The 27,658-nt window shown below is 39.1% G+C and overlaps 1 protein-coding gene and 1 long non-coding RNA gene across 2 annotated transcripts; both read left to right on the forward strand.

The window, feature by feature from the left end:
- The first annotated feature begins 321 nt into the window (after window positions 1-321).
- LOC124275221 lies at window positions 322-2,241 on the forward strand. The gene is made up of 3 exons (XR_006898240.1): window positions 322-387; window positions 1,244-1,563; window positions 2,181-2,241. It is a non-coding gene; the product is annotated as an uncharacterized LOC124275221 (long non-coding RNA).
- Window positions 2,242-2,358: 117 nt separating this feature from the next.
- Window positions 2,359-27,658, forward strand: LOC124275346. Its single transcript, XM_046710845.1, has 33 exons — window positions 2,359-2,617; window positions 3,366-3,426; window positions 3,746-4,020; window positions 5,023-5,095; window positions 5,535-5,734; window positions 6,287-6,329; window positions 6,654-6,868; window positions 7,693-7,771; window positions 8,483-8,784; window positions 9,075-9,135; window positions 9,419-9,687; window positions 10,247-10,307; window positions 11,081-11,355; window positions 12,021-12,093; window positions 12,844-13,043; window positions 13,228-13,270; window positions 13,457-13,671; window positions 13,915-13,990; window positions 14,364-14,662; window positions 15,244-15,304; window positions 16,493-16,770; window positions 17,272-17,332; window positions 17,692-17,966; window positions 18,308-18,380; window positions 18,981-19,171; window positions 19,515-19,563; window positions 20,582-20,796; window positions 21,477-21,555; window positions 23,634-23,875; window positions 24,720-24,762; window positions 25,094-25,256; window positions 25,613-25,704; window positions 27,103-27,658. The coding sequence occupies exons 3-33, from the start codon at window positions 3,942-3,944 to the stop codon at window positions 27,266-27,268; spliced, it is 4,551 nt and encodes a 1,516-aa protein (XP_046566801.1). The 5' UTR covers window positions 2,359-2,617; window positions 3,366-3,426; window positions 3,746-3,941; the 3' UTR covers window positions 27,269-27,658.

Raw genomic sequence — 27,658 nt, forward strand, 5'->3', positions numbered from 1 at the left:
CAGTAACAGTAGGAACGAAAAGTTTATCTTAATGAGCAATGTTAGTAATGGTGTTACTCTTTATATTGGTTAACAGACGTAGATTATTTAGCTTAAGATCATTTTTTAATGTCTTATTGCCACCCTTATAAGCTTTATATAATAATCTCTGTCAAATCGTGATTGAATATTCAGAAAGTTGACAGAATGGCTGTATTCCTTACATTTCCGGGTACTCGATTCCGATTCGGGTAAGTACATGCGGGTACTTGATTCCATTTTTTCCTACCCGTCCCAGCCCTATAACAATGTATATATATTTGTTACAGTTACAACCTTCAGCATCCCATCTGATTCCGTGTCAATTGATGTGAAGGACATTGATGATAGTTACGTCAGCACAGCAAGGTACGATACGCCACAGCCTTACTGTATTTGTGTACATCAACATACATACATACATACATACATACACGCACGCACGCACGCACGCACGCACACGCACATGCACACACACACACATACACACATACACACATACATACATACATTCAGGCATGTTTGTTCGAAACAATAGTTTGGATGTCGACAGTGCAAACATTTTGAAGGGCCTTTGTAGTTCCATCACAAATGTTCTAACGATGAAGGAGAGGTGGGATAGCCTAGTGGTTAATCGTCCGCTCTCCACACTGAAGACACAGGTTCGATTTACCTGATGGTACAATGTGTGAGGCCCATTTCTGGTGTCCCCTGCTAGAATATTGCTAAAGGCGAAGTAAAACCTTACTCACTCACTCACTCTATTGCTGAAGTAGAATTGGCAAGATACGACATATTCCCTATTCCAGTCACTGTATTATGGTTTCATGTTATTAAATGTCAATAACTTTCTTTTCTTGTGATGTTCGAATATAAACACCTTCTTCTCTAACCTTATGTCAGTAACGTCGGCTGGTCTGTGTTCATACCGTCGGCCAACACGCTGCGATATGATAGACATTGGTGTCTAAAATTTTGTTAAAAAGAACTCACTCATTCACAATGCTTAACATTACATTTCTGCAGATAGGAACAGTACACAAAGCTTGTGTGTATTACTGCAGGAACCAATATACTAAGGTCAGTCAGTGGTACACAAGACGACATAAAAAACCAGACGTTGCCGTTTTACGACACACTTTCATTCGGGTGTACACTCCTTTGGTGGATACAAGTTTGTTGTTATACTTAAGGACACAACTTAAGTGAAACTGTTCTTTTACAGCGGATCACCGGTTACCCAGGTAACCTACACAGTGGACATCCAAGGAGCAGACTCTCGCTGGACACAGTATGAAGGATTGGACCCTGCGACACTCGGCCAATATTTCCGATCTCTTGGGATTAATTTGGTTGAAGGCGATATAATCAGGATAGAGGGTAGAACCACACCTTCGTCAGGAACAGGACAAACTGCTACTCCAACATCACCAACGGGCACGATCAGCACTGTCAGCGTCATTGTCTTGAGGGGCAACATTAGTGACAGCTATCAGACGGCAGTGGAAGAACTTCTGCAGAATGCACTGAATAGAACCAAGAACGGTAAATAAGGATTGAAATATATCTTTGGCTGCAATTCAGGAACCTTTGATAGAACAAATGACAAAAGCGTGATGTTTTCCAAAACAAATCGGGGATGGTGTGTAGACTAGTGGTTAAAGTGTCCGTTTGCTGAAGACCCAGGTTCGAATCCCCCACATGGACACAATGTGTGATGCCCATTTCTGGTGTCCCCCACCATGATATTGCTGGAATATTGCTTTAAAACGGCGTAAAATAAACTCACTCATTCATAACAAAACGAGATGTCCTAGGAGTATCTATAAGCATTGATGATATTTATAAAGTGGAATTGTACGCCAGATGATATGTGTGAAGTGGAATTTTACTCCAGATGATATGTGTAATGTGGAATTTTACTCACAATGATATGTGTAAAGTGGAATTTCACTCCAGATAATTGAACGCCAGATGATACATGTAAAGTGGAATTTTACTCCAGATGATATATGTAAAGTGGAACTTTACGGTATCTGCATCTGCATCTTGTGTTTTTCATTGCCTGGGACCACACTATGACTGATCTGTGCCTCCTATATGTTAAAACTATGTTTCTGTCAATACAACAACAAAGTTATGTAATACTTCTTCCATTACAGGTGCATCGTGTTGCATACAGCTACACATCATTGAACAATCAACTGTCTTTGATCCCAATGGGTGAGTCAAACATCTTAGTTGTACGATTCTGATACCTGAAACAACCAGCCCTTGAAGCACAGTATACTGGAGAACATCTTTATTAAGACCTTGTCTTTCCATTGCAGTGGTGTCCTGACAAGTTATCGTTTCAACGCCACTAACAGCAGTGCACCAGTCTTGTTGAATCCTGAAGAAATTGCAAATTTCACAAACGAAGTGAGCAATGGACTACAGACATCTGAGGTCCTCCGAGGACAAGGAATTGTGATCTACCAGGGTCCCGTCCAGGGCCCCACCGACACATACAGTGTTGATTTTGTTGGGGATATTCCAGAAACGCGGAAACAAACTGTGGTTAGAGACATTGAAAGGGCATGGCTAAACACCTATCCAGGTTGGTACATACTTTTACTATAACTTTGGGGGTCAGTGAGGTAGTTTAGTGGTTGAAGCGTTCACTCATCACGCCGGTTCGATTCCCCAAATGGGTACAATGTATGAAGCCCATTTCTGGTGTCCCCGTCAGAATGTTGCTGGAATATTGCCAAAAGTGGCATCAAACCATACTCACTCACTCACTCTCACTCACTCACTCACTCACTCACTCACTCACTTAGTTTTGGTATCTATTGCATAATTCATGGACAGTGATTTAATATAACATTAGATAAATTCGATAAATATGTTCATATATATAACTGTATGTAATATGTAGATATATGTATTTATTACCTACGAGGGATGATCGGGGCTCATATTTTTCATACGATGCCCTTGGGCAGAATATCACCTTGTCATGGTGATGTGATGTCATGAACAATGCTATGACGTCATGCTTCTTCTGTGGCGATGGCGGGTAGCCAACCTATGTTTGAAAGTAGATTTGGGGTTATTTTCCTCAATTTGATGACTTCGGTAATAAACAGAATATTATATTCGTGCCCATATCATACTAACTTTACAACGTGCCTAAATATGGGTATATCCCTCGCTCTCGCTCAATAAATACCAACATTTAGGCACTCGTGTCGTAAACATAAAAATGACATGGACACTCATATAATATCCTCTATATTATTTGTATGTATATCAATGCAATCTTTTGCTTCTATTTAATTTAAAAAAATATGTTTTGCTTTTAGACTGCAGATGTGTGTTTAGTGCCGATGTTGTACGAACAGATGAATTCTCAGGAGATTTCGGGTATGTTTATATTCTGCTGACATCAATTCGATCTAACTGTGAGATATAAGCAGCGAATCAAATCCATAACCAGATTGTTCCTGCTAAAAGTACAAACCATTGTACCAGCCGAACTAGATCATAGTATGTATCTGTGAACCACTGACAACCAATAAGGATACTCAGTCATCTTCAAAGCCATGGTGATGTTTGTCTGAATTCATCCAAGATTTATTAACAATGCCATAGTGTTTTCGAAGTCAATAGGAAACGTATGCTTCGTGTAAATGTTGGCTAATGAGCATATTTTGTGGATGATACTATTTTCTTCACAACACAGCATCAAGATAACCAGGGTATACTACAGAATCAGAAGGAACGGACTCATCCAGGATCCTCAAACAGTAACACCTCCATCACGTCAGGTCTTCTACAACACTGTACAGGGAGACGACAGTATCAACTCCATCTACTCCGGCGCCACACTCATCCCTTACAGCCAGCACCACAATGTGTTCTTGAGCAAGGTAGTGGACATGAACAGTGACGAGGGGAGACAAGTCCTGGATCAGATCAGATCCACATGGATCACATGGAGAAACACTTCTCCCGCAGGTAGGCATGATGATGGCTTATGCAAGTGAATGTTCCTGTATACTAGAAGCTGTTTGTGTGATCTAGAAGCCGATGGTATATACCAGAAGCCTTTTTTCGTGATCTAGAAGCCGGTTGTATATACCAGAAGCCGTTTGTGTGAAATAGAAGCCAATTGTTTATACTAGAAGCTGTTTGTGTGATCTAGAAGCCGGTTGTATATACCAGAAGCCGTTTGTGTGAAATAGAAGCCAATTGTATATACTATAAGCTGTTTGTGTGATCTAGAAGCCAGTTGTATATACCAGAAGCCGTTTGTGTGAAATAGAAGCCGATTGTATATACCAGAAGCCATTTGTGTGAAATAGAAGCCGATTGTTTATACCAGAAGCTGTTTGTGTGATCTAGAAGCCAATTGTATATACCAGAAGCCGTTTGTGTAAAATAGAAGCCGATTGTATATACCAGAAGCTGTTTGTGTGATCTAGAAGCCGATTGTATATACCAGAAGTGGTTTGTGTGATCTAGAAGCCAATTGTATATACTGGAAGCTGTTTGTGTGATCTAGAAGCCGATTGTATATACTAGAAGCTGTTTGTGTGATCTAGAAGCAGATTGTATCTACTAGAAGCTGTTTGTATATACTAGGAGCTGTTTGTGTGATCTAGAGCCGATTGTATATGCTAGAAGCCGATTGTATATACCAGAAGCCGTTTGTGTGATCTAGTAGCCGATTGTATATACTAGAAGCTGTTTGTATATACTGAACCACACACTGGTATTATTAAATTTGATAGCACGATTTTCTTGTTTTTGGCAGCGTGTAATGCAATTTGATGCAACAAATTTTGATGCAACAGTATTATTATCATCCTCATAACTTGAGACACAGGAGATCATCAGAGTCATACTTCGCACTGAGTTGCTTCTCCTGGGTGTGCCATGATCCTGAGTTCGAATCATCATCATCATCATCATCATCATCCTTGTTTGATAATATTCATATACAACATTACATTTCAGTGCCTGAAAACCTCAGACAGGTTCCAGTCGAAATACGGCTTCTTCGACCTTTGATTTATTACACTCAGGATGGGTAAGCACAACTTAACAGCTTTTTATGTTACAGAACGGCTTAAAGCAAGTACCCACATGAAGGATTGCAATGTTATCACACTCTCCTTCATATACTGGACAAAAATAGTTAGGGATATATGTAAATTTATTCATTGACACACTGATAAAATATCAATCATAAAAATACCAGTATCTCTAACTTATTTTGTCCAGTATATCTCCATATCTTATTGAAGTAGCGATAATGTTCTGTACTATATCTGATATTCTCACTTTGACTGGAAGTATATGAGTTATACTTCGACTCAACCAATGTTGAGTCATACAGATAACTGCATTTTCTAATTGTTCAACTATTCTAAAATTAGATTAAATTTGTCTCAGATGATGTTAACATTAGTAACACGCATGCATGTGTATTGTGCACGGAAACTTGTACAGAATACATTCTGTTTCAGGAGACAAGTGACAAAACTGGAGTATTTTGTTATTCTGAATGGCACCCTTGTTATTGCACCACAACCAGAGATAGACAGTGTCACCTTCACAGGTCCATTGTTCTGCGACTGTGACGCAATTCCTGTTCCCTTCATAGAAGTCAATGGTCGCTTGTCACCTGGTCAACTAACAACCCTTGGCTCTAATCTCAATCCCTCAGGTTCGTCTCACAGACACTTGAACAATATGTGTACCTTCTTTAACTGTTAATATACTGATGCCAATAATGGTTGCCCTTCAAAATTTTTTATTGGAGAGGGGGTGTGGGGTTGGGGTGGTGAGGGGGGTGACAACCATTATTGGCATGAGTATATGTTATTGTGTGCAATTTAATTTTCAGGTGATTGAATATGATTCTTGACCTCTGCTTTGAGCAGAGATTTCTCATGAAAGTTTTCTCTTGGCATACGTACCCATGAAGATCCAAGTTAGAACTGGTCTTCAGCAACCCATTCTTGTCGTAAGAGGCGACTAACGGGATCGGATGGTCACTCTTGTTGACTTGGTTGACCATGTCATTGTATCCCAATTCTGTAGATAGATGCTCACGTTGTTGATCAGTGGGGTGTCTGGTCCAGACTCTATTATTTACAGCCTGCAGCCTGATATAGCTGGAATATTGCTGAGTGCGGTGTTAAACAACAACCTAAACAAACAAACACTTTTGTGATACCCTTTTTCTGTCTGTGAAATATGTTATATCTTGTTTCAGGCGGATCAGTAACGATGAGCGAAATGTTTGTCAGTTCCAACAAGTGAGTTTTAATAATTATCAGGATATACAGTTTGATGCCCCCCTTGTGATTTCTTTTTATAAATTGTAAGGACATGCATCCTGTAAATTCATCAAGTGGATGTTTTGACTGTCAATATACGTGAACGAGGAGTAACTCAACACTCAGTTATGCACCCAAGCAGATTTCATTTGGTCTAAAATGGAAGATAGCATTGAAAATATTATGAAGGGGTGGAATCATTGGTTACCATGTGTTTCAGAAAAAGGTTATGTCCTTCCGTACCAGTAGCATAAAGTATGAAACAAGTATTTTGAAGAAAAATAATTTTGTAACTGCTTACAGTGAGCCAGTGACGCGAGTGTACTACAGACCTCCAATATCAGGCCCGGATGTGACGTCAACAGCGGTCAGTCAGGAGACATTGGATCAAATATTAACCAATCAGAATCTGAAACTGCCCACACTGCCGACAGACAAATCTTATACATTGAACTTTGCTGGTCGTATTGGAGATAATGACAAAGATGTCATCCAACGAACAATCCAAAATGTTTGGGGTAAGTTGATATATGGGGTTTGTTGAACATGTAACTTAATCCATTTTTCCTCATAATGCACTGCAACTTGAATTGTGCTCTTGCAAAGAATCATTCACTTAGTTCCTCTGGAGGTCAGAGACATTTGTGACATCATCATGGTCCTGGTGCTTCACATACATTGTACCGCCGCCATATAGCTGGAATATTGCTGAGTGCGGCGTAAAACTGAACTCACACACTCACTCACATACATTGTAATATATCCTTACAAAATATTCAATATTTTCTCTAATTTTATACATTTTGTTTGAGTGAGGGAGTTAAGGCTGTATTATACCAGCAATACCATCACTGAGGAACACTCATACTGTAAATGATCAACTGTAGCCATGTTTGAAATTGAACTGAGACTTTTGGAGTGAAGAACAAATACTTTTGCCACTAAGCTAACCACAAAACTTTGCACTGAAATATTATAAATATCTCTAAGAAACTGATTGCATTGTGTATTTATAATGCACCACAACAGACAAACTTTCACATTGCTGAATAAGATTACTTTAAATGTTTGTAACTTTTATTTTACAATACCATAATTCATTTTAATTCCATGTGTTTGATCTTGTATCTAACATTGTAACTACCATATTCAATATCATATAGCATTTCTATACTTTCAGCAGTCAAGTGCAACCTTAAAGTCAATCATTTTATGTCTATTTATAATTCACCACAACAGACGAAGCTCCAGATTGCTGAATTATATAGATTTAGACTTAACGTGTTTGTACCTTTTAATTTACAATACCATAATTCATTTTAATACGAATGCATATTTTCAGGTACAACATTCAACATCCCATCAAACTCTTTGTCTGTTGATATAAAGAGCATGGATGACAGCTACATCAGCTCAACAAGGTAACATCGGTCATATCAGTTTCAGCTCACATGTGTTTGATCTTGTATCTAACATTGTAACTACAACATACAGTGTCATATAGCATTTCCATACTTTCGGCAGTCAAGTGCAACCTTAAAGTCAATGTTTATGAGTGTTGTATACTCTTCACACTTGTGGAGTTACTGTACAGGTCCAGGCACTATCTTGTCTTCGTATGATCACTGATACTATCACCTCCATCAGTCAAGTATAGGGTCGTTTGTAGAGTTGTATGGTCCCCAGGGAGTTGAGATTGATAATGCGATGTGCCGTTGAGATTGACATCCAATGATCGAGGGAAAAAATACCAGCGCCTTGAGCATGCACTAGTGCGTGGATATGTGCGCTAAATAAATATCATATAATAAATAGCTGTTGGTAGTATCTATAGTCTACAATGTTGTTTTGAACAACTCTGTAGGACTGGATACTGGGCATAACCGCTTAATGGCTTCATGACTTCTCACATATAGCAAATACCACCGTCCTCATATTTCATTGGCCAAAGAATTAAAGGCCAAGAATTATTCTTACACAGCCAAAAAACGACAGGTTATAGTGGGGATGTAAATGGTTTCATGTCAATTTTTTATATTTTAATATTTTCTACATGTAGAAATATGAACTAGTAACCCTATAAGGATTCAAATAGACAAAGGACATCGTGTCAAACGGAAACTCTTTTACAGCAACACACCTGTGACCCAGGTCATCTACACAGTGTCCATCCAAGGCGCAGACTCTCGCTGGACACAGTATGAAGGAGTAGACCCTGGGATGCTCGACCAATATTTCAGATCCAGCGGTTTGACCTTGGTTCAAGGAAATGTAGAAAGGACAACCTCAGGTACAGGATCGACGGTCACAACACCAACGCCGACAGGCACGACCAACCTGGATGGTGTTATCTATCTGACGGGCAACATCGGCGACAACGAACAGGCTGCTCTGGAGGAAGTGTTCAAGAGTGCCCTCAATAAAACAAAGAATGGTAAACAGTAACATATGTTATATTTGGGATGGTAAACAGATTAATTACGATCTCTAGTCCATCTTTAAGGGTGTTGCGCGTATATACATATGTCCACTCTGCTTGGTTGATGGAAATCTGCAGGAAGCATGCTTTCATACCAATACAAGGAGTAATCAACTTGTATACTTGAAGTTTAAAAAGGGTAATAGAGACTTTGTGAAAAAGATATATTTTCATAGACTTCAATTTTGAATAGTTTTGGTATCGATTGGTTACATATAAAATAGCAACACTGTTTATTGTTCCAGGTCCCGCATGTTGCATAGATCTATACATTATTGAGAGGACGAACTACCTAGACCCTGCTGGGTAAGTAATGTGTTTTCATCCATAGAAAAGAAACACTGCCTAGTGAGTGAGTGAGTGAGTGAGATTTTATGTCGCAGTTAGCAATTTTCCAGCAATAGTACAGCAGTTGGCACCAGAAATGGCCTTCACACATTGCTCCCGTTTTGGGAATCGAACCTGGGTCTTCGGTTTGACGAGCAAATGCTTTAATGACAATACTACCCCGAAGCTCTAAAAGTCTAGTACGGAAGTTGTGTTTGGAACGTATCATTATATTTACATATACTTATGATTCATCGAACAGAAATATCATCACTGGCTACCGATACAATGCCACCAACGGAAGTACGCCCATTGTCTTGACGCCAACAGAGAGAGACAATTTCACAAGGGAGGTGAACAACGAGCTCCAGACATTGGCGCCCTTCCGAGGTCGAGGCATACAAGTATACCAAAGCTCCGTACAAGCTCCCACAGACACATACACTATTGATTTCATAGGCGAAATAACACAGACAGAGCGAGGAGCCGTTATAACGGATATCGAGAGAGCGTGGCTTAGCGTTAATCCAGGTGAGTCTGTTGACTGTGAACACATGTAAAAGATTACAGTAGCCTAAGTTTAAACAAAGCGCTGTTCAGAGTTCGGCCTTAAGCCGTCTCAGGATGCGGTTCTCATGTGGTCAGATCTCAGTTTTTCCCGAACGTGATTGTGGTATATTAGCATATAGCCATATGGTTGGTTTCACCGTAGTCCCATTGGTTTCCCCTGAAACCTGTACTGGTTGTAGGAGTCGGTCCCATGGATCTGGTGACTACGACTGGGGGAATCTTTGTTGACATAAGCAGTCACTGGATGATCGTATCCAGACTCGATTATTTGCAGACGGTCATCATAACTGGATGGGTTTTTGGGGGGGTAACAGACAAACAATCATGGAAGGTTTGGGTCCTTTTTTCACTTTGACCTTTGCTCCAGCACGCAGTAACCTGACAATGCTAGTGTAATAGAAGGTTATGTACTGGGGAGGTTTTAGTGACTGCTGGTGACATTCCTGTTCTGTAGATGTACATTTGAACCCGTCTGTATGATTATCAAAAAACTTACTGAATTTGCTTTTACACTTTCTAGATTGCGGATGTCTGTTCAAGGCCAATATTACTAAAACGGAAGCATTGTCGGGAGATTTTGGGTAAGTTATAGACAATATCCATACAATAATTAAGCTTTCTGACTAAGGAGTGAAAGAGAAGAAGAAACAATAGTGCCCATTATCATGTTATTGTTCACAGACCATTTCTGCCACTTTCGAATGTTTGGACATATTTTAAGTTTACTGTTTGTGTAATTCATCCATAATTTCACCGTTATTATAATCTGTGTTGTCCCTCTGTCTAAACAGACTGGTATTATATTAATAACTAAAAGGTTGCGAACAAAGTGTTCTTAGTAACATTGACGTCAAAATTTATGACAAGCTAGAAGATATTTTATACTCGTATCAGTGTTCCATTCTTTCAGGCTTGATTTATTACTTAATAGTCCATAGATGTGCGATCAAGATATTGTTAACATTTATTTTACAACGAACACTGACTTAACAAGCCAACTGATAATTCTTCTTACATAGATGTTGCCTCCATTTTGGTTGTGTTCGATTGTGAAATAGAGATATTTCTAAAGTCTCGTTAAATACAAAACTGATTTAAATACCATGTTATGTGTATATAGAATGACATGTCTGATTATCCCAATAAAAGATGAGTGGTATATGGACAATTGGAAATGGTAACGAGACTAACATATACTGGACAAAATAAGTTAGGGATATTGGTATTTTTATGATTGATATTTTATCAGTGTGTCAATGAATAAATAGATCATTATTCATAATTTCAAAAATTACATATATCCCTAACTATTTTGGCCAGTATATGTAACACATTGTATACTCTTATATTTCAGTACTGTAGTAACCAGAGTATACTACACAATCACAAAGGACGGACTCGTCCAGAATCCTCAAACAGTAATACCTCCATCACGTCAGGACTTCTACAACACAGTACAGAGAGATGACAGTATCAACTCCATCTACTCCGGCGCCACACTCATCCCTTACAGCCAGCACCACAATGTGTTCTTGAGCAAGGTAGTGGACATGAACAGTGACGAGGGGAAACGAATCCTGGATCAGATCAGATTCACATGGATCACATGGAGAAACGCCGACCAAGCAGGTGCGAGAAAACTGTCATTCCACACACATAAGGAATGTATACTTATGACAGAGTCCATTGTACAGTTCCATGGCATAAACATGTAGGCATGTCAAACAGTGATGCTAACAGATGAATGTTATCATTTTCATAACTAGGTGATGTCTTGTTAATTATATTATCAGAATGGGGAGAGGATTCATCTTCAGCAGCCCATGCTTCTCATAAGAGGTAGGGGTGGTGGGGTAGCCTAGTGGTTAAAGCGTTGGCTCGTCACGCCAAAGACCCGGGTTCGAATCCCCACATGGGCACAATGTGTGAAGCCCATTTCTGGTGTCCCCCGCCGTGATGTTGCTGGAATATTGCTAAAAGCGGCGTAAAACCACACTCAGTCAGTCAGTCAGTCATAAGAGGCGACTATCGGCTAAGGCTCGCTGACTTGGTTGACACATGTCACCGTATCCCAATTGCATAGATCCATACTCATGTTGTTGATCAGGTGATTGTCTGGTCCAGACTTGATTATTAACAGAGTGATGTCGTATAGCTGGAATATTACCGAGTGCAGTGTTAGACAACAAGCAAACATTATAATATCACTTGATACATTGATATCAGTATAATTATGAGTTTGTTTACCTGGTTATCTTGGAAAATAATTAATGAAGTTAATGTGTTGTTTCCAGTACCTGAAAGCCTGAGGAATGCTCCACTAGAAATCAGACTACTGAGACCACTGATGTACTACACCACAAATGGGTACGTGTATAGCACCTACTATCAAAGATTTCTAAAACAAATATCATGTTGCATGGTAACTCACCTCACATAAATGCAATAAGGACTATTTGCACTTAATGACTTTGATGTTTAATATTGATAATTGACTTCACCAAGACTTCATAATAAAAAAGTATTTCTACTAGGAACATGATATGTCAAGTTATTGTTAAACGTTTTGATAGCAAGGTATAGCCTATATAAGAGATGTGTGTAAAGGAAATGATACTGTCATTGAAACTAGTTTGAGGGAATATTTCATGTTATTATGTAAGCATATTTTTCCGGCTACCTGATTGGTCTAGAGGTGGTCACGTGACCGTCGACAGAAAAGCATATTGACTCCAACCCAGGTCCGACCAAAAGTGATATTGACTTGAGTTACTAAAAATAGATTTTGTGTATGTAAGGGCATCAAGCTATGACGTCATTCTGTTGTTACATGTCACAGGATTGTTGACATGACATTATTGGTTTGTAGTGAAAATTTAATTACTTTTCTTATGGACATGTTTTGGTTTTTGGAAGCTTTTTTTCGGTAATTACATAATAAAACAATTAAAGACTGTTGAATTCGGTCAATATCTGTTTTTATGGACCTGCGAAAAGCAATTTTGACCTTTGACTTCGTCCTTAGTCAATGTTGTTTTTCGCGGGTCCATAAAAACAGATATTGACCTCATCACCAGTCTATAATTGTATAAAGTTCTGTTTCATTCCTTCTTTTAGAACACAGCTGACGAAACTCGAGTATTTCGTTATTTTGAATAATACCACTGTCATTGGACCTCAACCCGACACAGAACGTGTTTCCTTGAGAGGACCTCAATTCTGTGATTGCAAGGCAATTCCTGTTCCGTTTATTGAAGTGAAAGGTCTCCTGTCATCTGACCAGCTTCAGGCTCTTGGATCCAGCCTTAATCCATCAGGTAAGTTTACGAATAAATACTGTATGAAGTACTTATTACAAACGTTCCACATTGAAATTATTGTTATCCTTGTCAATGTTCTGGCACAAATGGTATAAATACGAACACTCTAAGAAGGGATACGTTTTTTATATTGGGAGTATATCATGTTGTAATAATTGTTAATATTATATATTGTTTTCAGATGGGTCAGCCACAATAAGCGAGCTTTTCATCACTTCAGAAGAGTGAGTTATGGAATGAATACTATATAAGTGTATATCAATGATTATATACAAGTCTAGATAAGACTTTTTAACAGTACTACTTTCTTTCTTGTCATATAAAAACATACTAATATATCAAACTGATTAAGGAATAAAAATGACATACTGAATGAGTGTTTAATAGATGACATGATTGCTCTTCCATAGCAACCCAGTAACACGTGTGTACTACCTTCCCCAAATATCGGGCCCGGATGTGATGTCAACAGCCGTCAGCAGTCAGAGACTGAATCAAATATTGACCAGTCAGAATTTGGAAGAGCCTTCCCTGCCAACTGATAAGACCTTCACCTTAAACTTTGAAGGACGTGTTGGAAGAGATAAGATACCCCAAATAGAACAGACCATTGAAAATCTATGGAGTAAGTTGACACCTATATGTACACACACAGTGACACCTTCACTCAAAATGTTATGGCAAATAACTATTTCAATATTTTCATTTAATCTTTCCTGAAAGGTAGGCATGATAGAAAAAGAGGAATGTTAGTTCTGTATACCAGCTTCTAAATGCCACTCAAAGAAGTAGTATTACAGCTTGGATAATCTCCATCGAGACTGTTATTTGCCTTACAAGGTTAAAAATAAGATGTTGTGCATTTCAGTTGGTACTTTTGACATGCCATCTGATGCGGTGTCTGTCAATGTGGAGAACCTGGATGGTGATTATATCAGTTCAAGGTATGGTGATATATAATATGACAATAATCTAACAGTATTTTGTAATTTGGATTTGCAGTACTGTGTGTCACACAATTCAAAAGCATGTTAACTTCATTAAACTCAATAATCAATTTGATAGCAACTATTTAGAAATATAGCAACATATAATTGCAAATGACTTAACATAAACAGAAAATGGACACCAGAATGAGAACCATTTAAATACCTGATCTAATATATCGATATATCTACCGATAAATAATATTATCTTGTAAAGGAAGAAATGGTTTATTTTAAGATATGTACAGTAACATACCATACAGACAGCATAATTTTGTTTGCTGCCCTTATGACCTCAGTGTATGGTCAAATAACAACACCGTCTTTTCAGCAACAACGCTGTAACCAGAATGACATACACAGTGTCCATCCGTGGAGCTGACTCTAAGTGGACGAGATTTGAGGGGGTCGACCCAGCTCGATATTTCACTTCCTCAGATCTTGTCGTTTTCGGAGGCGAAATAACTAGAGGAGGATCAGGAACAAGCTTGTCAACAACATCGACTACAGCGACTACAGCTGGGCCAATGTACCGTGTAGACAATATCTATTTGAAAGGAAACATAAACGACCTCGATCAGCCGGTTGTAGAAGCTGCCCTGCAGAGAGCCATGGACAGAATCAACAGTGGTAAATGACACTCGTTTATTTATAATAACAGGAGCAAGACCTGTGAGGGGCGGTTGGGTAGCCCAGTGGTTGAAGCGTCCGCTCGTCATGCTGAAGACCCCGGTTCAATTCCCCACATGGGTACAATGTGTGAAGCCCATTTCTGGTGTCCCCCACCATGATATTGCTGGAATATTGCAAAAGGCGGTGTAAAACCATACTCTCTCACAGAGCACGCTGTGAGTGATTATTTCTCAAGTCAATTGAATACATTTTGAAATTATATATGTATTTTCAATTCCTCACATATCTGTCAAACCCTCATATTCATTTTCATGACTGATGTTAAAGGGTTTATGTACTAATTAGTATACCCTGACGTATGTGGTGACTGAAAAGTAGAAACGATGCCACTGACAAATCTTATAAATTCTGCAGTGCATTTATGCCTCTTTGAAATGATAATCTATTTTAATTATACTGCTTACTTAGTAAATATTAATTGTCAATATTTTATGCGTAAGATGTTTAAAATTCAAGATACATAAAACATGTATAAAAGTCAATGCACTATGGAGTATGGATGTGTATTTTTGCTGTAGGATCATCCTGCTGCCTGAAGGTTGATATTCTGAAGCGGACAGCCTATGCTAACCCTGCCCAGTAAGACATATGCTATATAAGCTTGTTGGTTTGTTGTTTTACGCCACACTTAGCAATATTGAAGCTATATAGTGGCGGTATGTAAATAATCGAGTCTGGAACAGACAATCCAGTGATCAAGAGCATGAGCATCGATGTACACAACTGGGATAAGATGACATGTGTCAACAACGTCAACGAGCCTGACCACCTGATCCCGTCAGTCACCTCTCATGACAATCATGGGTTTCTGAAGATGAATACTAATCCCGATCTTCACGGATTTGGATAAGTGTAACAGCATCTGACATTATACAATTATAGATTCTTGTGGAGGTCGATATCGGTTTTTATTGACCTGAGTAAAACAATATCGACCGAGCTTGCGAGGTCGATATTGTTTTTCTCAGGTCAATAAAAACCGATATCGACCTCTACAAGAGTCTATAATTGTTTTATTATAATAATGAAAGAGAAACGGGTTTTAACATAAACTTTTAATGCACACACTGTGCCATCTATCCGAGTGATCTGATTGGCTGAAAAGCGGGGGAAGCCCCTTCATATGGGATTCCTTGTCTATTTTTAGTAACCCAAGTCAATATCGTAATTTATCAGAAAACTCAAGTCAATATCGTGTTTTGTAGTCAATCATGTGATGGTATTTTGACCAATCGTGGTACAGGAAAAATACTACCAATATAATAAACACTTATATCCAGGTATGCACATACTAGATAAGCTCGTCTGATCACAATAATCCATTAGATACCTGACATAGACTGCGCAGAAAATTTCAGCTCTTCATAACTGATTTGCTTTTATCATATGAAAGTAATGTGAGGTGAGGTGAAATGGGGTTTAACGTCGCACTTAAGAATATTTTACTCCTATGACGATGTGCATGCGTGTGTATGGGTGGCTGTGTGGCAGCTTGTACTAGCCTAGAGAAGCTGGTTTTATAGTGCTAGCTCACTGAGATACCATGCCACAGTTCAGCATGAATGCCCCACTCAGACACATTATACTGACTCCGAACCAACCAGTCCTTGTTGTACCCATTAATGCCGAGCGCCAGGCAGGGACCCACAAGTACCATATTTTAACATCCTTTGGTATGATCGAACCCGTGAACACTCTATCCACTACACCACGGAGGTGGAGAAAGTAATGTGAATGAATTGTCATCTATTGTGTTGTTCCTGCAGGGGAGATGGTTGTAGGCTACCGGTACAACATGACCAACTCTACTGGAGGAACGGTGTCCGAACTGACCCCGGAACAACGACGCTTGCTTACCAATGAACTTAACAGAGAACTCCAGAGAGTGCCTCAGTTCCGATGGAATGGGGTCACGGTGTACTCTGGTTCCTTAGGTGATCTCAGAAACCTGGGTATTACCTATGGCATTGATATTACTGGAAGAGTCACGGGTACACAAAACATCGTTGATGTCATTGAAGCATCGTGGACAAATACCAATCCTGGTAAAAAAACGTTTTCTTACAAACTGTAAATATTTATGAATGAACACAAGTCATGAAATGTGGACGTATGTTAATTATACCAAACTGTTTTTGCCATGTTGAAGTATGTTTAAATGAAGGATATCAATAGAATATAGTCTTGAAACACAATGGCAAACATTTCATTCCGAATTGACACAACTGGAATTGCCTGTATGTAAGTATTACTTATCATTCGTAACTTACAACTTAGCGTTAATCATGTTGTGTTGTCTTGTGTCATGTTGTGTTGTATTGTCTTGCTGTAGCATTTTCTTTCCCCCTGTCAACATGACTTAACCCTTTCATTCCTCATGTCCTTTGTACATCCACCTCCACCATTTCATGACCATCTGATCTGTTTATATTCCATTTTCGTTTCATTTCCTACATTGCTTTTGTCTTGTACTCGTTTGTGATTTATGTGACTACAGTGTTGTCTATCAGTCTAATTAATATCTAATGTCAATTCTACTTTGACAGATTGTGGTTGCCAGTTCAAAGCTGATATCTTTCTAACAAAACAACTCTCCGGCGATTATGGGTAAACTTTGTACTTACACATTGAATCTAAATGAATGTTGGGTCGTTATCTACCTTTCCAGAACCAAGAAGAAGATTCCTGGTTTTGTAGTCAACCCTAAATTTAATCATCAAAAATTACTCAATATACATTAAAAGTACACAATTCTACAACTGTAATTGATTCTTTTATAAACAAAACCGACCACATTTGAAATATGTTTACAACATGGTGAAATGACATAACTTCTCACAATGATTGTAAATAGAATGATTGTAACAAATTCTATTGATATTTAACGAAGTTTATTTATGATTATTAGTTTTTTTACCTTTTCAATACTTGTATGAAATAATCATAATGGTTTGCCCCATTTCCAGCATGGTTGTAACCAGAGTATATTACACCATCACTCGAGATGGACAGACCCAGAATGCTGAGAGTGTACCTCCACCTTCTCGGGAAGTGATCTCTGCAGCTATAGACAATGACAAGAGAATAAACCCTCTGTACTATGGGTCCACCCCAATTCCCTATGACCAACATCACAGTGTGGTGCTCAACAGGGTTGTGGATATGACCAGTGAACAGGGCCAGGGGGTAGTACGCACATTGCAGACAGAATGGAAGAAGTGGCAGAACACAGACAGTACAGGTACGTAAGAAATGGTTCGACTGGAAACAAAGGGTGACTGGGGCTGTTGACAAAATACGTGTTTCAAGATACAGATTAAATAATCTTAGGTAGAATCGTGTTAATTGTCAGAATTCTTGAACGGTCAGTTTTATTTATCTCGACTGAACAAATAAACTAAGGAGGTTCCAGCGTTTTAAGGGAGAGGATTGTGAATTTCATGATTTGGAACAACCTTAATGATTTTAAAATGCTGATAAATATGACTTTTGAATTGATAATGTTTAATAATTAGTTTCATGTGATTGTTTTTGTCTCGTGTATTCCAAGTGATGAATGTACATGTGCGATTATTTATTCAGTTCCAGATAATTTACGTGCCCAGCCTTTGGAAATTCTGCTATTGCGACCTCAGAAATACTACACACAGGCTGGGTTAGTATTACTGATAAAAACACCCATGTTATTGGTATAAAACTTCAACATGTGTTCCTCTTTAAGTAAAGTAAGGTATCACGAACAATAAAAATTCCAAGAAGAAGATCAGTTCTTTCTACTGACGCAGACACCTATAAGTTACTGGCAAACAAGGATAAGTTGAGCACTGACCTGACAATTGACCCGTATTAGCATGTATGAGTGCCGCCCACTGGCGCTTGTCATTGTGAGCGAAGGGGCCCCAGGTTGTCCGCGATCAAGTGTAGTGCGACTTGCTACACTGACGTGAGAGTCTTATGAGCAAGGCGTGTGCATCTACGCACAGAATCAATTTCATCCTCATGAACTGCATGTGCACAAGCCTACATCTGCTCTACCTTTCACAAACCAAATGGGTTTTTCTCATTGCCGTGCACCACCTACTTCTCGTAAACACGTTCTCTGCGCCATTCCAACTTATCCTTGTTTGCCAGTAGTATAACTATGTTTTACCACTATAATTCCCATATTCAGAGTGTATCATCATAAAATGTACTTACTTGAATAGGGATATCAAACATATTTTTTTACTCACTCTATTGCCTCTTCACCACTCAGCACTACCGTGACCAACGTTGAATATTTCGTCAAACTGGGTGAGCGATACCTGATTGGACCCGACATCAGCATCAATCTGTCAGGAGGAATCTTCTGTGATTGTGATGCTATCCCTGTACCATTCTTGGATGTGAAAGGGCAGCTACAGTGGTCGAAGTTGCTTGAGTTGGGAACTAGCCTTAACCCTGCAGGTAAACCATTTTATCCTGGTGAGTCTGTTTCACTTCTAGAAGTTATCCCAAGACTACATATACCATTGGGTGGGTCAGGGAGGCACTGGTGGCCAAGTCATCTATGGCACTTAGGCTGCCAGAATCCTATGATTGTTGATTCAAATCCCAGATTTGTTTACCAATGTCCATTGGTTTCACAAAAGGTATACTCGTCTAAGACCTGTACCATTCCAGACTCTCTCCCTAATAAGCTTGCAACGGAAACAACTGAAACATTTCAAACACCTATATGATATATGTGTATGTGTTTTTAGCAACCATGATGTAACAACTGTATAAAACGATGGTGTATTTGTTTCAGACACTACTGGCTCCACTGTGGAGAGACATATGTTCTCTGAAGGGAACGGGTAAGTTGTTCGGTTTCCTTGTTTGAATGGCGACAGGAAGTCATATGGTTAATCTGCAGAGGTGTTGTCATGTCAGTCAGCTAGACTCTCAGTCGGCTATACTCTCAGTCAGCTATACTCTCAGTCGGCATACTCTCAGTCGGCTATACTCTCAGTCAGCTATACTCTCAGTCGGCATACTCTCAGTCGGCTATACTCTCAGTCAGTTATACTCTCAGTCAGCTATACTCTCAGTCGGCTATACTCTCAGTCGGCTATACTCTCAGTCGGCTATACTCTCAGTCGGCATACTCTCAGTCGGCATACTCTCAACTGTCAGCTCAGTCGGCTATACTCTCAGTCGGCTATACTCTCAGTCAGCTATACTCTCAGTCAGCTATACTCTCAGTCGGCTATACTCTCCACTTTCATTTGGTTAACATGTTGTTTGTTTCCAATGTTCTGAACAAGGTTTCCAACAGTTTTGCTTCACATAACAAGGTGAGGTGAGGTGAGGTGAGGTGAGGTGAGGTGAGGTGAAATTGGGTTTTACATCGTGCTTGAGAATATTTCGCTCCTATAACGACGTGCATGCGTGTGTATGTGTATGTGCGGCTGCTTGTACTAGCCCAGACTTAAGTTGTTTTTTTCATAGTGCTAGCCCACTGAGATACCATGCCGCAGTGAAGCATGAATACCCCACTCAGACACATTATACTGACTCCCAGCCGACCAGTCCTTGTTGTACCCATTAAAGCCGAGCGCCAGGCAGGGACCAACAAGTACCATATTTTAACATCTTTTGGTATGACGCGGTCGGGGATCGAACCTACGACCTGCCGCTCTCCGGGCGGACGCTCTAACCACTACACCACGGAGGCGGTCTCACATAACAAGGACATGGTTTTATCATTCTTAGCAGTAATAGTTGTCACCAGTTTGACGTGTATGATAGTTAATTGGCCATGATACTTTTGTCTTCATGAGGTGCATCCTCCCAAGAATGTACAATGAACACTGTGTTTTTTTCTTGTACCAGGGAACCAGTTACACGGGTGTTCTACAGACCGACAATAGAGAATGGAAACGTTCAATCAACCGCACTGTCTCCAGATCAGTTGGACGAAATTTTAACCAATCACAACCTTGAACGCCCTTCACTTCCAGTGAAGAAAGTATTCACCTTTAATTTTGATGGCAGCCTCGGTGATGACCAGGAAAGTGTGGTTGCAGACGGTCTACTGGCCACTTGGAGTAAGTTATTTAGTCAGAAATGGTAGAAAGGTGGTTTCACCAGTGGTTACTCCTTAAACTCAACGTACAGGACGAATATATGAACATATGAATAAATATAACATAAAATCATTTCCATAATTATAAACAGTGTGCGAAATAGTTTCCAAATGTTGCTAGGCAGTCAGTTGGGCTAGCTATGCCTGAAAGTTACTAGCCCACCGAAATTTGAATGTAGACACGGGTTTCATCATTAAGCTGCTAGTATGATATACATTTTTACTATGCCACAGTCTTGCATGATTAAAAAGTGTATTATAGCTTAACAAGTCGGAGAGAGTGATATATTTACAAAATGACCCCATGAAAATTCACTAGCCAGTCGGGCCAGTGACTTTGGAAATTGAGTGGCCCGACTGGATATTTACTAGACACGGGCTAGCGGGGCAGTGGCTATTTCGCACACTGATTATAAGAGACGTCAGCACTCACAAAAGGGGAAAATGTACGGATGTCAGCTTATATATTGTGAGAAGCACAGCGTTTTCCTGTATCTTCTTCCAGATGAAATGATTACTCTTACTCATTCCTCTACAGATGAATAAGTCAATTTACTCGAAATTGACATGTTTCTCATAAACATTGGTGTGTCCAACTGGAACATTAAGGAATGACTAATCCCTATATTTTATTTTGTGCAGGCAGCAGTCTTGGGATCCCCACAGAGAATGTCTCCGTCATGGTCAATGATATTAATGACAATTTCTATAGTACTACAAGGTATGGCAGTCATTGTATCGTAATAATGCTACTTTGAATTAAGTGCAGTCGACCTGTGACGGTCTGGATTAGAACTGATCTTCATGCAGTAGCCCATGCTTGTCGTACAAGGTGACTAACAGGATCAGGTGGTCAGGCTAGATGACTGAGTTGAGACATGTCATCGTATCCCAGTTGCATAGATCAATGTTCATACTGTTGATCCCTGGATTGTCTGGTCCAGACTCGATTATTTACAGACCGCCGCCATATAACTGGAATATTGCTGAGTGCTGCGAAAACTAGACTCACTCACTCACTCACTCACTCAGATTTGGTCGATAATGTGTTTGTCGCATTTGTCACAGACAAATAAGGAGCATGATTAATGTATAAGAGTGTACTCATGTCAATGTGTCTTCCTGAAGCAGCTGGGTGTTCTTTAACTTATTCTGGCATGACAGATGAACTGGGGCGGTTAAAGCGTTGGCTCATCATGCTGAAGACCCAGGTTTGATTCCCCACATGGGTACAATGTGTGAAGCCCATTTCTAGGGGCCCCCACCATGATATTGCTGGAATATTGCTAAAAGCGGCATAAATCTAAATTCACTCCCTCCCCAATCAGCATTATAGGTATACTTTGACCATGATGATATATAGTATGACCAGAAATTATTGAGAATTTTAGGAATATGTTCAATTGGATTTCTAGTATAAACAACCTTGACCAGCTATCAAGTGCTTGGGTTCATTCAAGAGAGACAACTCCGTTAATCCTTTTTCATTAGTTTGTGAAGAGTTATCCCTCTTTGTTTACTTGCTAGCAGACGACATTTTCAGTGATCCTCAGTATGGATGATTTAGAGAAGAGGAAGTTGATTTTAGAGTATTATAACAAGGACATCAGATCAGCTAAAGTGATTTCAAGTAGAACAGGCATCCCTTTGTCCACGGTTTATCGTGTTTTGAAAAATATTGCAAATGGATATGGCATTGAGCACCAGGGAGGCGCAGGTAGGCCCAGAAAATTGACTGTCGGTGACAGGAGGCGGCTTGGTATTCTTGTTTCTAAAAACAAACGAAGGAGTTTAGAAAACTTAAGGCTGGATATGATTGATAGAGGAACTGTGGCTGTCTGTAAGGAGACAATTAGAACTGAGCTACATGCAATGGGTTGGCAGAAAAGTCAAGGAATTCCATCACCGATCATGAAACCTGAACAAAAGTAGCGAAGGTTGAACTGGTGCTTTCAGCATAGAAATTTTAACTGGGACAATGTGATTTTCTCAGATGAAAGTTCTGTGTGGCTGTTTCCTAATACACTGAAATTCTGGACCAAACAAACTGAAAAACCTTTGTATCAGCGCCCAAGGTACAGTCCGAAATTTAACATGTGGGGTGGCATATCTGTGTTAGGGGCAACGCCCCTCTGTGTATTTGAAGGAAATATGAACATTGAGCGGTACACAGATATTCTCGAGGGACATTTACTTCCATCTGCTCACGTGTTCTATGGAAATTTTGGATTTTCCAGCAGGACAACGACCCAAAACATTGTTCAAAGCATTCACAGGCCTGGTTTCTGACCAAAACTTGACATTATTAGATTGGCCAAGCTATAGCCCTGACCTAAATCCAATAGAAAATGTTTGGGGACTTATGAAGGAAAATGTCAATAAGAAAAATCTGACAAATTTTGCTGAAATGAAAGAAGAGGTGGTCCGATATTGGGACAGCATGGACCACACGACTTTCTAACTTCTTTGATCAGTAGTATGTCCCGCCGCATTGAAGCCTGCATTGCTGCCCATGGTGACTTGACAAAATACTAACTGTTCACCTGTCTTTGAATCTGGAGTTATGTTCTGCTAATATTCACATTTGATACGTGAGTAATGAATGAAAAAAAAATAAAAGTACAATCTTTAAATTCTCAATAATTTCTGGTTGTACTGTTTATAGTGAATATTGGAGGGGAATTGGTTTATTCTGCGTTAGCTGAGATTACACAACATATATATATTTTCGCTATATATGTAAGTGAGAAACCATGACTAACTGGGAAAATATGTTCACTCAACACTTATTGTTCTCAGTGATGACCAAGTGACCCAGGTCAAGTACAATGTGGCCATTCAGAGAGGTGACTCCCACTGGACGCGGTTTGAAGGGGTGGACACTGGAATGTTGGGGGAGAAATTCAGTTCCACCGCTGGACTTACCCCCTGTGGGTGCTCAGCTCGAGAGGGCCGTGAGATAATGGTAACAGGCGTCGTTGGTAACGATACTACCGACCTCGAAAATGCTCTCACTAAAGCCTGGATGCAAGCCAACCCAGGTAAGCAAAGCTGACTGTTGTTATGAAACTATATAATTCTATAATGTATTCCTACCATGTCACCAAGAATGTTTGTTATTAGAGCATTATTACCCCCCGTCACGAAGTGGGAGGGGGATATACGAGGGGACAGATTTTCTCAAAAAACGTTATAAATAAGGAAACAAAATTTTGGTATGTGTTTTTAGGGCATGAATCCCTTCATGGAGTTTGGAAACAGAAACTGAATTACAATTTGTTACAAAGTTATGTCTTCACTTGTGCACGGTATCCCCAATGGGAACAGATTTTCTCAGAAACTGTTATAGATAGGGAAACCAAACGTGGTATGTGTTTTCAGGACATGAATGTTGTGGTGGAATTAAAAAACAGGAACCAAATAGGAACAGAACTCTGTGGCGGGGGATATTGATGACCATGTCTTCTTGTTATATCTGACTGTAAATATAAACAACAAAACATTTCTATGATCATGAGACATTTCCAAGGAAACCAGAGTCCATTGTGCAGTTCGACTGTATCATCAGCATGTGTATTTAAATGGTGATAATATCAAGTAGCACGGTCACACAAATATGCAAAATTCACCTGGAAAATATGCACACGTGAAAATCAAGTTCAAGTCACAGTTGGGATTTGCATCCACAGTAATTTTTTATATTGAAATTTGAAAAATGTGTAAATACGTTAATATGTTTATAGTTTTGGATAATGAAATTTGGAAAAATGTGTAAATACGTTAATATGTTTATAGTTTTGGAGAATAATCCTTTTCCCTCCGTGTGTGAATTATGAGTACATCTCATCTCCTTGTATGTTAATACTTGATTTTATCTGTTTTCAGATTATACTGGTACGTTGTCAGTGGGAATCAAGCAGGTCGAAGGGTAAGTAAAACGGTTATCAACCTTACCGATGTATTAATGTGAAACTATGCTGACCCACAAGCCTTGGTATACTGCAACTAGAAGAGAGTTTGAATCAATCACAAAGATGGCAGTGGATCCTGATAGTGATTCGTCTGTATCCCAATAATTCCGATCCGTATGGGTAGGGTTCATACATGATTTCCAAAATGAGAGTGTAAACAAAATAACCTAATTACAAAAGGTAATACGATGTTTGTAGCAGTGTATATTCCCTACAAAAGTGCTCATGTTTCACTGATCATAATTAGACATTATAGAATTCCTTACCATGAAATTATTTGCCTCACAGGGACGCACCGACCAAACTCCGGTATATTGTGACTCCAACCGGCGGTCCAGCCGCCTTTACAGAGAATGACCTGACAACGCCACAAGATGCACTCATAGGAAACGAAATATCACCCTTAGATTTAACAGTTTACAAAGGCGAGAATGATGATGATTCAGATACGGTGAGTTTGACAGTACCTCTGAACATACTGAAATTTTATATTTCTTATAATTCTTATTATATTCTTCCTCAATTTCTATTTTTATTCCAATCCATTTTAAAGCTTCTGTTTATTCATATATAGCTCAGAAGTTATAGCGTTCGCTCGTCATGCCAAACACCCAGATGGGTGCCCCTTTATGGTGTCCCCTGCCGTGATATTGCTTTAATATTGCTAAAAGCACTCACTCACACACTCACTCTTTCCCACTTATACAGAACGATGTAAACTATTGTAATTATATTTCAGCTTTATGATCGTGACCCTTGTAGTGGACAATACACATCAATATTGACTGGTATCTTCTCCCTTTTCAGTCTGACTGGGCCATACCACTTGGGATCGTCCTCGGGCTACTGCTACTGTTGATTATCATCATAGTGATTGTGCTGGTGATACGGAATAGAAGGTAAGTAGTCCCCAATCATAGAATTCTTCACCTGCTTCGCCTGTAGCTTGTTCTGCTTTGAATAACTGTTAGTCTTCGGGCCTCCTCCATAGCACTTTAACTTGGAATCGAGAGTTCACCTCAATCTGGATATCTTTGAGGTGTCTTTTTGTGTCTGCAGCATGGAAGTGAAATGTCACTCACATAGTCACATTTGTTTAGAAGTCTACTGTCACATTTCGTAAAAGTTGCTTTCACGTGCATGGTAATGCCTAGCGGTGCTTCTTCGAGATGTCATTCTGGGCTCCATTGTACAAAGTGACCTTAGCACTAAGGTGATCGTAACTCCCATACCTTAACATAGACTTACAATTGGCGTAGTGCTAAGGCTGCTTTGTTCAATGGGACCCTTATCTGTAAAATTCAGAAAGAGGAAGCCATTTTATCTTATTCAGGGGGTCATTCCCTGCTATGGCTTCCTGTCCTGCTTGCAACTGCGCATGCACAAACAGCTTCCGCTTCCTGTTTCAGACACCGGATGTCGCATACGCTTAAACAGAAACCCGAAGAATTAAACGGCTATGACAAACAGCATTTCTCAGACGAGCCCCACTTTAATAACCCCACCTTTAATATGGAAGATCCAGAAATCTCGGATGGAAAACAAAGAACCTATATCGTTAACGAGGAACAAACAATGGAAGATATCAAATTAGATAGAAGCACATGACGTCATATACATGATTCACAATGATTGTTTGTGAGTAAATATATGCATTCTCTACAGAGAAAATATGTTTCGACCTGAAAGGGTGCATTTTGGTTCTTATCAGTGTATTATATTTCAATGCAGTTATTATTCCATTTGGTATTCATACCCTTCCTCTGTATCGTATTACAAGTTTACGGAATAGATACGTCGGTTATTGATATTATATGATATATACATTTGCACGTTGAATTTCATATATATTACGTGCTCAACTACGTTCTAACCACTGCTTGTAGTTATATATTTCATCACTTTTTTACAGGCACGCTGAAGCTATGAAATAACCACACCGCATAGTACTTATTCTTTGTAGGCAAACATTACTCCAAATCGTGGACAACTGAAAGAGTTTTTTCTGTAATAATGTAACATCCTTATAAGGAAATCTTTGAAGAAATCTGTTCCATATCTAAGGCAACATGGCCAAGAGTAAAATGCATAAGATAAGAGATTGTACAAAGATCAATACAAGAGACGATTTTGAATATGCCACTTTGGTTATTATCTCATGAAAAGAATACATTTAAATTAACATCTAGACAGTATTATGGAGTGTCCATTGTTTAATATTCATCATCATTATGGAATGATATTTTACATTGATAAGCTACATTGTATATAGCTATGTATATATTAATTTATTGTAGGAGACGACAAGCTCGAACGATTGAAAATGATGCCTCAAAATTTCAAAAAAGGTCTTACGACAAGGAGCACTTTACCACCAAGCCTGTTTATTTTGAAAACGATGTGTACTCGGAATCACAAGGATTTTATGTAGTTAATGAAGATAACGGTAAAAGCAGCCTTTAACTGACAATGCCAACATGATCTGATACTATCATCTTGTTTTTCTCAACAAATTACATTTAGCATTATATTTCCAATGTTCCACATTTCTCTATTGTATGTTTTGTTTAACATGACTTTTCATAATCTTTTTTTCACGAATGAGTCATATATTGAAAACAATTATGTTTATTCATATTTTATTACTGCAGTGGTTTCGTTCGTAATGTGAAATATGTTCAAATAGAAGGAATTACGAAACTTGTTCTTTTGTAAATTGTTAGTCATCCTCCAAATGAACGCTGGCCGTTCCCTTGATGTCAATGATTGTTATCTAGTCTACATGTATAATACATTGTACATATGTTTGTAAATATCCCCGAGCTTTTTCTAACATAAACCAATTTTGTAACA

The sequence above is a fragment of the Haliotis rubra genome, unplaced genomic scaffold, assembly GCF_003918875.1.
Source record: "Haliotis rubra isolate DU_JTF1 unplaced genomic scaffold, ASM391887v1 Scf2, whole genome shotgun sequence".
Taxonomy (NCBI): Eukaryota; Metazoa; Mollusca; class Gastropoda; order Lepetellida; family Haliotidae; genus Haliotis; species Haliotis rubra.

Excerpts from the sequence above, each read along its gene's own strand:
- LOC124275346 (XM_046710845.1), top strand. The coding sequence starts at position 3,942 with ATGAACAGTGACGAGGGGAGACAAGTCCTGGATCAGATCAGATCCACA. Across the intron at positions 5,096-5,534 it reads ATTTATTACACTCAGGATGG|GAGACAAGTGACAAAACTGG; the intron begins GTAAGCACAACT and ends ATTCTGTTTCAG. Across the intron at positions 8,785-9,074 it reads CCTCAATAAAACAAAGAATG|GTCCCGCATGTTGCATAGAT; the intron begins GTAAACAGTAAC and ends TTATTGTTCCAG.